Source organism: Mesoplodon densirostris, chromosome 1, assembly GCF_025265405.1.
Source record: "Mesoplodon densirostris isolate mMesDen1 chromosome 1, mMesDen1 primary haplotype, whole genome shotgun sequence".
Classification (NCBI taxonomy): Eukaryota; Metazoa; Chordata; class Mammalia; order Artiodactyla; family Ziphiidae; genus Mesoplodon; species Mesoplodon densirostris.
In genome coordinates this window covers 107,498,348-107,511,456 of record NC_082661.1, presented here as the reverse complement: position 1 = coordinate 107,511,456, position 13,109 = coordinate 107,498,348, and the positions used below count along the sequence as shown (strand labels likewise).

Genomic DNA, 13,109 nt, shown 5'->3' with positions numbered 1-13,109 from the left:
AGATATCTAAGAAAGCCTCCAGTGAGTAGCCCAGTAGGGTCCCCCTTGATGAGCCTGCCCAGCTGTGTCCTTTCTCTTGAAGGTGAGCATCTGTCTGGAATGCAACAGCAGCAAACTGCGGGGCTTGAAACGGAAATGGATCCGCTGCTCAGCCCAGGCCACAGTCCTGCACCTAAAGAAGTTCATTGCCAAAAAACTCAACCTCTCGTCTTTCAACGAGGTAAATAGAAACTATAACGAGTCACTTCTTATTTGTAAAAGTGATACTTCTGAAGTTCTTTGGGTTTGTTTGCTTTTTACAGTCCTGTTTGGACATTTTCAATCAGAAAAAAAAATCTGAATTTGTTTTGCCTACCCCCAGAGGGTGATAGTAAATAGCGGTGAAGACAGTGGAGGCCCAGAGCCCACAGACACGGGAAGCCACTGTTAAGAGAAGAGGAAATGCCAAGGGGGCTGCAACAAGATATGTTAAATATTTTCTTTTTTTTTTAATTAATTAAGTTATTTGTTTATTTTTGGTTGTTGCGTCTTTGTTGCAGCGCGCAGGCTTCTCACCGCGGTGGCTCCTCTTGTTGCGGAGCATGGGCTCTAGGCACACGGGCTTCAGTAGTTGTGGCTCACGGGCTCTAGAGCGCAGGCTCAGTAGTTGTGGCGCAAGGGCTTAGTTGCTCTGCAGCATGTGGGATCTTCTCGGACCAGGGCTCGAACCCGTGTTCCCTGCATTGGGAGGCGGATTCTTAACCACTGCGCCACTAGGGAAGCCCAAGATATGTTAAATATTTTCACCACAAGGAGAATTTCTGTTCTTCAGTTTCACAAATGCATGGATGGGTGGATGGGGATGGATAGGACGGGTGGGTAGATAGAGAAGATACTTCCCAGTTCCGATAAGTGCTGAGAATAAAGTAAAACGTGTGCCCTAGTGGTGCAGAGTAGGGTGGTGCACAGAGGGGTGAGAGCACATCAGCTTAGGGGTCATTGGGGAACCCTCCCGAGGGCGTTCACTTCTGCTTAGACATAAACTGTCAGCAGGAGCTGGCTGTGTACCAGCAAGTGTCAAGAGGAGGCACTGGGGGGCCTTAAGCCGGGGGCTTGTGATGAGAACAGCCCTGAGGCTGTGAGGCAGGTGGGCTCCTGGGGTTCCGAGACGGAAGCAGGAGTGGCCAGTTGAGGGGAGTCTGTGGCAGAAGTCCCAGGAGAGACAGGCCCCAGGATAGTGTGGTAAGGATGGAGAAACGAGACCGACTTCTGAGGTGGACTATAGAGAACAGTGGGTAGGACGTGGCCCCGCAAAGACGTGTGTCCACAGCCAACCCTGCAACCTGTAAGCGTGGTCTTTGCCAGAAAAAGGGTGTTTTCAGATATACTGAAGTTAAGGATCTTGAGATGAGATAATCCAGGATTATCTGGGCTGCCCCTAAATTCAGTGACACGTGCCCTCACAAAAGTGAGGCAGAGGGAAATTCGAGACACACACAGAGGAGAAGATGGTGTGAGGACAGAGACGAGAGGTTGGGGTGATGTGGCCACAAGCCAATGGATGCCTGGAGCCCCCGGAAACTGGAAGAGGAAGGAAGGATCTTCCACTGGAGCCTCCAGACTGAGCACAGCCCGACCGGCACCTTGATTTTGAACTTCTGGCCTCCACATCTGTGAGAAAATAAGTACTTGTTGTTTTAAGCCACCAGGTTTGTGGTACATTGTCATACCTGCCATGGGAAACCAAAACAGATTTCAATACCAGGAAGTGGGGAGCTGCTGTAACAAATACCTAAAAATGTGGTGGCGCCTTCGGAATTGGGTAAGAGTTACAGGTTGGAAGAATTTTGAGAAACATGATTTTTAAAAACCCGAATTGCCTTGAAGAGACTGTCGATATGAATGTGGCCATTAAAGGTGACTCTGGGGACGGCCCAGAGGGAAGCGAAGAGCGTGGTGGAGAAAGCTCCCGTCACCTTTGAAGGCGCGTGTTGCACAAACAGAGTGTTGGTGGAAATAGGAGTATTAAAGATGCTACTGGCGAGAGCTCAGAAGGGAAAAAAGGAGCATAGTATTGGAAATGGGGAGAAAAGTGATTCTAGCTACACAGTGGCAGAAAACTGGCTGAGTTGTGTTCTGCGGTGTGTGGAAAACAGAACTTGGAAGTGATGAACATGGGTATTTAGCTGAGGACATTTTCAAGCAAAGTGCTGAAGACATGGTCTGGTTTCTTCTTGCTGCCTGTAATAAAATGTCAGAGGAGAGAGATGAATTCAGGAAGGAACTGCTAAGCAAAAAGGAACCAGCACTTCATGATTTGGAAAAGTCACAGCCTATCCAGATTGCAAAAAGATGGTAATATTAGGAGTTTGACTGTTAGAAAAACATGCTCTGGAGAGAAGGCCAAGTGTGTAGCTGTTCAGCCTTTTGCTAAAGGGATTAGTTGTTTGACTCACGGTGGCTCAGCCATCTCATGGGAGGAATAGAGAGGAGTTATCCAGGAAAGATCTGCAGAGCCTGGACTTCTGACACACATGGGAGACTCACAAGGTTTCTAAGAATGTGCTACGAGCAGAAACACCACCAACTCGTACTGAAGGGGACAGAAACAGGAAGAAATGAGAGAAGGCTATCAGACTTCCAAAATTCTGCACGCGGGAAATAGGCTGATAGAGCTGCTCAGCTGCCAAGGTGAGCTATCCCTAAAGAAAAAGGAAGAATGACTCCAAGGCAGAGCCTGGGGCCCAGAGGGTGAAGCCAATCTGGGCCCAGAGAGCAGAACCTTGACCCACAGTGACGTGTTCTCAGGTCTTGAAACCTCATGGAATTTTCCCTGCTGGATTTCAAACTGTATTGAGACCAGTGATCCCTTATGCCTTCTAATGTGTCTCCCTTTTGGACTAGGAATATCTATCCTGCTCCAGCCTTGTATTTGGAAAGCAGATAATGTGTTTTCTAGTTTCGCAGATCCACAGCTGGAAAGGAATTTGTCCCAGGAGGCATCGTACCCAGAGTCTCACCCATACCTGATTTCCTGTGATTTAGAAGATAAGATCTGGGACTCTGAGCTGATGTTGTGTAGATGAGATTTGGGGATTTGGAGTTGATGCTGGAGTAGATTGGGTCTCTTGGAGATGTTGGGGTTAGGTGAATGTGTCTTGCATGTGGGATGGATGTGGATTTTGTTGGGTCAGAAGGCAGACTGTAGTATGTTAAGTGGTGTAGGTTAAGTGGTGACCCAGCCAAAAGATATGTCTACTTCTAACCCCCAGAACATGTGAATATGACTTTATTTGAAAAAAAGATTTTTGCAGACACGTAAAGAATCTTGGGATGAAGAGACCATTGTGTATTATCCAGGTGGGCCCTACATTCAATAACAAGTGTCCTTATAAGAGAAGGGCAGACACAAGTTGTCTCAGTAGATTTAAAAAGATAGATATTATACAAAGTATCTTCTCAGACCACAATGGCATGTAGTTAGAAATCAATAACCAAAGGAAAACCGGAAAATTCACAGAATTGTGGAAATGAAACAACACAGTTTTAAACAACCAACGGATCAAAGAAGAAATCAAAGATTAGAAAATACTTAGAGAAGAATGAAAACAAAAACACAACATACCCAAACTAATGGGATACAGTGAAAGCAGTGCTAAGGGGGAGATTTATAGCTATAAACACTTACCTTAAAGACAAGGAAGATCTCAAATCAACAACCTAAATTTACAACTTAAGGAACTAGAAAAAGAAGAGTAAGCTAAACCCAAAGCTAGCAGAAGGAAGAGAATAATAAAGATTAGAACAGAAGTAAACAAAATAGGGAATAGAAAAACAATAGAGAAAATCAATGGTTCTTCAAAAAGGTCAGCAATGTTGACAGACTTCTAGCTAGATGAACTAAGAAAGAAGACTCAAATTATGTAATCTGAAATGGAAGTAGGGACATCACTACTGATTCTTCAGAAATAGATTATAAGAGAGCACTATGAACAATTGTATGCCAACAAATTGGTTAACCAAATGAAATGGACAAATACCTAGAAACACAAAGCCTATCAAGACTAAATCACAAAGACACGGAAAATCTGAATAGACCTATAACTTATAAGAAGATTGAATACTAATCAAAACTCTCCCAACAAAGAAAAGCCCTGGATCTGATGGCTTCACTGAATTCTACAAAACATTTAAAGAATTAATACCCATCCTTCTCAAACTTTTCCAAAAGGTCGAAGAGGAGGGAGTACTTCCCAACTCATTTCATGAGGCCAGCATAACCCTGATAACAAAGCCAAATAAAGACACTACAAGAAAACTAGGGCTTCCCTGGTGGCACAGTGGCTGAGAGTCCGCCTGCCGATGCAGGGGATACGGGTTCGTGCCCCGGTCTGGGAAGATCCCACGGAGCGGCTGGGCCCGTGAGCCATGGCTGCTGAGCCTGCGCGTCTGGAGCCTGTGCTCTGCAACAGGAGAGGCCGCAACAGTGAGAGGCCCGCGTACCGCAAAAAAAAAAAAAAAAAAAAGACTACAGACCAATATCCCATATGTACATTGATGCAAATATCCTCAACAAAATGCTAACAAACAGAATTCAGTATGTTAAAAGGTTTTACACACCATGCCCAAGTGGGATTTATTTCTGGAATGCAAGGATGGTTCAGCATATGAAAATTGATTAATATAATATGCCACATCAACAGAGTGAAGGAAAAACCACACGATCATCTCAATTGATGCAGAAAAAGCATTTGACAAAATTCAATACCCTTTCATGATAAACACACTGAACAAACTAGAAAGAGTAGCCATATATGAAAGTAAAATAAAATCCATACATGAAAAAAACATTATGAGTATCATACTCAGTGGTGAAAAAGTAAAAGGTTTTTCTCTGAGATAAGGAACAAGCCAAGGAGCTCCACTTTTACCCTTTCTAGACAACATAATACTGGGAATCCTAGCCAGAAAAATTAGACAAGAAAAAGAAATAAAACACATCCAAATTGGAAAAGAAGAATTTAGAACATTATCTCTGTTTGCAGATGATATGATTTTATATGTAGAAAACCCTAAAAATTCCACACACACAGACATGAAAAAAAACCTGTCAGAACTAATAAATTAATTCAGCAAGGTAGCAGAATACAAAGTCAATGGAAAAATCAGATGCATTAGCTCAGTACCAAAAAAACAAACAACCCAATTCAAAAATGGGCAGAAGACCTAAATAGACATTTCTCCAAAGATATACAGATTGCCAACAAACACATGAAAGAATGCTCAACATCACTAATCATTAGAGAAATGCAAATCAAAACTACAATGAGGTGTCACTTCACATCAGTCAGAATGGCCATCGTCAAAAAATCTACAAACAGTAAATGCTGGAGAGAGGGTGTGGAGAAAAGGGAACCCTCTTGCACTGTTGGTGGGAATGTAAATTGATGCAGCCACTATGGAGAACAGTATGGAGGTTCCTTAAAAAACTAAAAATAGAACTACCATATGACCTAGCAGTCCCACTACTGGGCATATACCCTGAGAAAACCGTAATTCAAAAAGAGTCGTGTACCACAATGTTCACTGCAGCACTATTTACAATAGCCAGGACATGGAAGCAATGTAAGTGTCCATCGACAGATGAATGGATAAAGAAGATGTGGCACATATATACAATGGAATATTATTCAGCCAGTAATATTGAGTTATTTGTAGTGAGGTGGATGGACCTAGAGTCTGTCATACAGAGTGAAGTAAGTCAGAAAGAGAAAAACAAATACCGTATGCTAACACATATAGATGGAATCTTAAAAAAAAATGGTTCTGATGAACCTAGGGGCGGGACAGGAATAAAGACACAGACGTAGAGAATGGACTTGAGGACACGGGGAGGGGGATGGGTAAGCTGGCACAAAGTGAGAGAGTGGCATGGACATATATACACTACCAAATGTAGAATAGATAGCTAGTGGGAAACAGTGGCATAGCACAGGGAGATAGATCAGCACTAAAAAAAAAAGAGCTATCAAACCATGAAAAGACTTGGAGGAACCTTCAGTGCATTTGACTGAGTGAAGGAAGCCAGTCTAGAAGGTTACCCACTGTGTGCTCCAGTTCTATGACATTCTGGAAAAGGTAAACCTGTGGAGACAGTGAAAGGGTCACTGGTTGCTGGGGGTTGACGGGGAGGGATGAACAGGCAGAGCCGAGGATTTTTAGGGCAGGGAAACTACTCTGTGATGCTGTCGTGGAGGACACACGTCGTCATACGTTTGTCCAGACCCCCAGAAGGCACAACACAGAGCATGAACCCTCACGTAAACTACAGGCTTTGGGTGGTGATGGGGGTCATTGGTTGTAATGAACGTTTTCATCGGGGATGTTGATGGTGGAGGAGGCTGTGAGGTGGGGGCAGGAGATACATGAGAACTCCACCTTCTGTGAAATTTTGCGCAAACCTAAAACCGCTCTAAAAAGTCTTCTAAAACTAAAAAGGAAAAAGTTGTCTGTGGAGCCCGTTACCTTTTTCCACTGAGGTGAAAGGGAAAAACCTGGCCAAGAGTAGACTGATGTTGGAGGACAGCGTGCTCTTTGGTGAAGGCAGTCTGGGCATCAAAGCGCCGTGACGGGGGCGCTGCCTTGTTGTGTGCGGACGGAGGCCACCTGGTGCTCTGGGCCCTCTGCGGGGGGATGGGGCTTCCAGGCGCTGCTTCCCACCTGTGCTGCCCCAGACGGAGGGCAGGTGGCCCTTCGGCGACTGGCGTGACTGCTGCGGCACCGGAGGCCATGTGTCCTGAGCGCCGAGCCCTTGGCCCTGCTGACCGAGGTCTTGTTCTCCCACCAGCTGGACATTTTATGCAACGAGGAGATCCTTGGCAAAGACCACACGCTCAAATTCGTCGTTGTCACAAGGTGGAGATTCAAGGTGAGACATTGACATGATACGTTGTATGTGATTTTCAGAATCTGCTCGGAACAGCAGCTGCTTCTGTGGGCACATTTGTTTCCTGGAGCTTAGGAATAACGACCAGACCAGGCACGGGGTTGTCAGGGATGCAGCCGTTCTGAAGTCATCAGCCTCAGAGCTGTGTGGTCGGAGAAGGCATGGTCTCCAGGCCCTGACTCGCCCCACCCCTCCTGGTTGAGGTGATCGATGTCCTGGGAGAGAGTGGCCGCTGCAATCAGAGGACACGTCCCCTCGAGCTGCAGTGCCTCTCTGGAACAGGAGGCAGATGAGTGGGACCCCATCTTCAGGGGCTGCCTGAGAGCAGGGGAGAGACAGCCCGGCTGACACCCCCAGCTGGAGCCGAGGTCTGAGGGCGAGTGGGGCACAGAGAGAAAGGGCAAGGAGCAGGTGTGGGAACCGGGCGTGGGGCTCACCCTCGGCAGCTGACGAGTGTGGGACCGTCGCCAGCCTGTCCCCTTGGGGTCACCGGTGCCGTCCCCTCACCCCCTTGTCTTGCAGAAAGCACCTCTCCTGCTGCACTACAGACCCAAGATGGACCTGCTGTGAGCCGCGGCACAGCAGAGACTCAGCCATCCGGGTGCCCCACGAGTATGCAGCCAGGCGGGGCCGCCAACGCGTAGGATGCTGCCCTGGGCACCGTTTGGACTGGATCCCGAACAGAGAATATTTATCACTTTTGTATGAGAATCACACTCGCCGAGGCACTGCGGCACAGGGTTATGGACGTGACGCACCTCGCGGCCGGGGCCACCTCTGCTCCAGCGGGAGGGTGTGGCGACGGCGTTCATCCCGACCCCGTGACCTTTGCTTGCTTTCCAGGTCTTGAAAATCTCGGTCACTTCCGTTCAGTTTATGAATTAGGTTTCACGATAAGCCCCCAAAATACTTGTACGTTTACTGAATCCTTCCTAAGTTATTGACAAAATGTCTTTTCACGGTGAATGACGATATTTATGTTGCCTTTAGCTTCCTGAAGACTTAGAAGATATATAAAAATTTAATTTAAAAGCATACCAAAAGAGGCTTCCATGAGTATCGTGAGTTAACCATGGTATTTCATTTTCCACGTTAGGGAACGTGAAGCCGAGGGCTGCCCTGACTCCCGGGGGCCCATAGCCCGGCTGGGGGGCTGCACCCTGACCCCTATGCGGCTGCCCCACCCGGTCAGCAGGGCAGACCGGAAGACGACAGTTCGCAGAACGATTCTTGTTCTCAAAAATTGCATCTCTTAAATAGGGCACAAGTTGTTCAGTGCCGTCGTTTAACTTCCCGCTTATCCTTTCCCATTTTCGTTTTGCTGAAGAGATTGATGGTGGTGGCGGGGGGCCTTTCCCGAGATGGCGCTCCCGTTAGCGGCGGGGCTGGTGCCCAGGCGGCGTGTCTCCACCAAAGCCCCAGGTGTGCAGACCCCAGGTCCCACCACGCCCGCCTTCAGAGGTAGGCACGTCACTGCTCTCGTGGAGCAGCTGGCACACTGGCCGCTGTTGGCGGGGACGCTAGAGCCACAGAGGGCGGGCGGGCGGGCCCCTGTGCGGCTGAAGCGGCTTTTCCAGTGACTTAATGACCTACAGCGCGGGCAGACGCAGCACACCCTCTGTTAGCCCTTTCTCCTCCCAAATGTTAATATTTTTGTGGAATTGGAGAATAAACTCTTTGCCAGCACATCCATTTTTGTTCCTTTAAGATAGTAGCTTGGAATGTGTAAAGACAGGAGCAAGGAGACGGGCCTTCTCCGGGTGGTAAGCTGGTCCCCGCTCCATGGCCGTCCCTGTCCACATCCGGTGGCTTCTGCCTGACCTTTGGGCTCCTCCCCCCTCTGTCACCTCCTGCATCACCGGGGCCCTGGGGTCCTGGGGCCGCCTCATTTGGTAGGTGGTCCTGACGGTGGCTTGAGAGCTGGGTTTTCCATGAAGAACTTCACCTTGGTGACTAGAATTTTTCTTGAACTTGCTTTGGAAGTGGTGGTTGGGCTCATCGACATTCAAGTTTGTTTGTTTTTTTTTTTTCTGCTTCCTGTTTCCTACTTATAAGTGTCAGAAGCAGCTCCTTAGTGATGGGAAAAACAAATTAACTCAGTCCAAGTGGTATTAATATAAGGCCTTTCAAAAACATAAAACCAAGTTTTTCTTAGGAATTGGTCAAAATTCATCTCTTTATTTAAGGCTGTTATTCCCGGGACTGTTTGAATTATTCAGTTACCTGAGCTTGCTATTCATCCAGATCATTTTTTAGGGTTACTATTCAAGGGTTCAGTGAGTAGATGTGTATGACTAAGTATTACCTGTCTACCTCAAATACACATTTCTGCTGAAGCATTCTGTAAAACCGTGTGTTCTCAATGCAGTTGAAGTGTAACATTAGAATTTAGGTATTTTCCTGTGTGATGAAAGTAAGGAAGGATTAAACAGTATGAGCGTCCAAATTCAAATAAAATTAATTCACAGGTCAGATTAAAATGAACCTGGCTGTATAATCTCATAGTATATATTTGTAACTTTGCAGCTATCTTTGCAATCACTTGAATTTGCTATGGTGCTAAGTTGACGTACTTAATACACAGAGAGGTGGAGATGAGTCAGAGCTGGCGTCACCATCCCCAGTGGGCCCTGGCCACCTGCTGATACCGCGTTTGTATCCGTGTTACCCTGATGAAACCTCAGCAGCGGAAGTACCCATTTTTCTAAGATGTCCTCGTGCAGACCGTCTTCACCGCAGGCGATCCCTGTTCCCGCCACCTCTGGTCTGACCGCAGCCTTACGGGGGCGGAGCTGGGGCCTCGCGTCAGAGGGAAACTCTCTCGTGTCCGTTTAACATCAACGGCAGAATTTTATCTTTTCCAGCATGAAAGCCAGGGTCAGTTAGTGATTGGATCCTATTAAGTTTTTTTTTTTGTTTTTTTAACAGATGGAGTTACTGTGAAGTAGTTTTCACAACTATTTATGCTGGTAAAACAAACGCTGTCAGTTACCGAATGGCACCCTCAGCAGCAGCGTGGGCTCGTCAGCAGCACAGGGTCTCACTAGGTACAGGTGTCATGAAAATAGAAGATTCAGATAGAATATATAATATTGAATTTAAGATTTGGGGGGTTAAAAAGAAGAAAACTTAACTTTATAAAATTATTTATTCTATTTTAAGCCTTCTATCATATTTTCCCATCCAATTGTTTGGTTTCAGTGGTCCAGCTTTATTTACAGGCATATAAGATAAAATTGTGAGGTGTTTTGCAAGCTTCTTCTTTTTACTTTGAGTAGCTTTTGATTTGTGTGTTTTGTGTCACGTGGATGAGGAGCAGTTTATGCTTCTGTGCAATAGGCTCCAGCGTGCGTTCACTAGACTTAGGTTGAATTGTCCGCAGCATCTGTTCTGCTGAATTGAGGCAGTGTAGGCGGACTCTCAGAACGTGTACGTTCAGCTCTTTGGTTTTCCTTTTCCGTCATTGTTCTCATGAAAACACTGTTGCTGGGAATGTGCGTGGGCCTGTGCAAGGGGCCTCGGCCATCGGTAAGAGTGAGTGACCGGCCAGCGGCCGCAAGTTGACATGTGGCCTAGACTGGCCTCGTGCCTCAGACCCCACGTGCTGGTGGCCCAGGACGCACCCCTGTGTCGACCACAGATGTGACGGTGCTACTTTCCCAGGCTCCTGAGCCCGCCAGGGCGTGCGGCCTTGATGCCTCCTCATGGCATTTGAGGTCTTTAGAAATTCATTTGTTTTTTCTTCAAAGCCCACAGGAAGGATTTTACAGTGATTTTGAAGTGTGTCATTGGATTGAATATTATGGGAACAAGCCAGCTGATTTCTACTTTGTATGTGAATATTTGATGTGCTCTCAAAACATTGAAAACACATTTAGTGCAGATAAATTACAAAAAGTTCAGTTTCTCTGTTTCCTCAGGAAATCATTTACACTCCAGCACATCACATGTGACCTTAGCGTGATAAACCAATGTGTTTCTCTGCCTTGGTATTTAAACAAACTAAATAGGTTGGGATAAGTCGGTTAGAAAACGATTCAAGCGACACCGCAATCATCACTGAGATTCTGTCCCTTCCTGGGGACTGCCGGGCCCCTCACCAGCTCACATGGTCTCCGTGTCCATGGCTGCATCTGAAGGGGGCCTGAAGTTTACGTGTCCCCTAGAACGTGTGTAGCATTAGCGTAAATGTCTATTTCAACAGCTTCATTGGGTGCAAGAAAACCATTTTTCCCGTATGATGCAGCGTTCAGGGGCGAGAGCCCTTGCCGACCCTGGCATCCCGCATGGAGATTGGGGGCTCTGGGGGATTGTGGAGGTGACGCTGCAGACACATGTTTTTGACTGTTTAGTTTGGAAGTTTACATTTTTTATGCTTTGTGTTGGTGTGTAATTTTTTGTACTCTTGGTGGCTAGTTTTTATCTAAAATCTTTTTTGGAATATTGCTTAACTGTTTTGATTTTATGATAGTGAAGCTTGTATTCAGTGTTTTGCCAATTGATATTATATGCTTGTAATAAAAGCAAAAGGAAAACCTACCTAGTTCTCTGAGGCTGGACATTTGTTACCTAAGATGTTTGTAAGAGCGTGAGATAGGTGCCCTGGTAGGGTGGTACAGTGTAATGAAGAGTGCCATGGGTATTGGTGAGGGCGCATACACGCCACACCAGGCCCTCCCCTCCCACCCCCAGCCTGGACCCTCACAGGTTAATGACTCTGCCCCACATGGCATTTGTGACTGTGACCCTGGATGCAGAACTTCATTAAGCTGGTCCCGTGTTGGCACGAGAGGTTTGATGGGAACTCTGGGAGCCCACACTCATCTGTTTGCTTGGAGAGAGAACTGTCTTTGGTTTGCAGCTGTGTGTGCCAGGGAACCTGTGTTAAAGAAAACCTGTGATTCCCCTGAGCGGTGGACTGCCGGTTGGAGTTGCACCCTCTCTTGGCGTGTTGGGACCCGTGTGCATACACATTTCTCGTGAGGGTGCCCTCTGCCTCCCTTCTGTTCTGTCCAGGCCTTGATGGGGGGCGGTGAGTGATGCCCTCCTACACGGGAGGTTCTAAGACTCATCTCTTCCAGGAACACCCTCACACACACACCAGAATAATTTTAATCTCGGCACTGGGGCCCTGTCAAGTTGACACATGCGATCAGCTATCGCAGACAATTTACTATATCCAAAACTTTTAATTTTTAAAGGTTAAGTAATTTACAGCAATCTTGAAAATCTGAGGAAACTAGAATTGAAAAAAAGGGAGAACATGTTGACCAAAATCATGCTCTTGTGGGTTTCAGATCATTAAACTGTAAAGATAAATTTAGTCTTAAGAAACTAATTTTACCTATTTTACTTATTTTTGGTAAGTCGTTTACTCCACCTAACGAATGTCAAGATGCCGAAGCCACGTGTAAATGTCCATGTTCACCGAGGCGCTGGGTGAACTGCAGAGATGGCAGGAAGCAGGCTTCATCAGGTCCCATTCGCTGGGCTCCACATGGGCAATGAGCTGGGGCCCCAGATGCCAGGAAAAGGCGACTCCAGGAAAGAGTGAGAAGGAGATTAGCCAGGCCCAAGTCTCTCCTGCCCCCCAGCCGCTGAGCCTGAGAGGACGGGCTGTGAGGGACAGTTGGCTGCGCCCGCCTGTAGCTCTCACAGGAGATTTGCTTCCTCAGCGAGACTCCATTTGCATGAAACATGCAAGTCCCGCTTTAACCGGCAGCGCTGTTACAGATGTGATCCTGCATCCCCTGCACATGCAAGTCCCGCTTTAACCGGCAGCGCTGTTACAGATGTGATCCTGCATCCCCTGCCTTTGGAGGCTTTGGAGGCCACAGGAAAGGAGCACACAGCGCACGCAGCCAGGGGCCTCTGCCATACCTGCTGCCTGGCTGAGGATAAATGTCTCCCTTTGACTTTTGGTTCTTACGGATAAAACCCCCAGTGGGGCCAGCAGTCCTCGTTGGGGCAGCTGTGGCCAGGCCCGGTGGATGGGGCCCTCCTGCTAGGTCGGTAACCTCGCAGTGCCCACTCCCAGTTGCGCTGGAGTGCAGCCCTGCTCCTGTAAGTTACAGGCTCCTGCAGGGTGCACAGGCAACCCGTCCATCCAGGTGGCAGGCAACACCCCATGCATTTGGTGTGTTTTGGTTTTACGTGGCAGGTGGCCATGAGATGCTTCCCCAGT

General features: G+C 47.2%; 1 protein-coding gene across 5 annotated transcripts in view; it reads left to right on the top strand.

The window, feature by feature from the left end:
- PCGF3 (polycomb group ring finger 3) overlaps positions 1 to 12,534 on the top strand; it is a 54,493-nt gene extending 41,959 nt beyond the window's left edge. For all 5 annotated transcript variants that reach the window (XM_060107448.1, XM_060107428.1, XM_060107445.1 and 2 more), the window contains exons 9-11: positions 83 to 220; positions 6,827 to 6,907; positions 7,448 to 12,534. In XM_060107448.1, the coding sequence (XP_059963431.1) occupies positions 83 to 220; positions 6,827 to 6,907; positions 7,448 to 7,495 (267 nt within the window). In that variant the 3' untranslated portion in view covers positions 7,496 to 12,534. The remainder of the gene's footprint in view (positions 1 to 82; positions 221 to 6,826; positions 6,908 to 7,447) is intronic.
- The last annotated feature ends 575 nt before the right edge of the window (positions 12,535 to 13,109 follow it).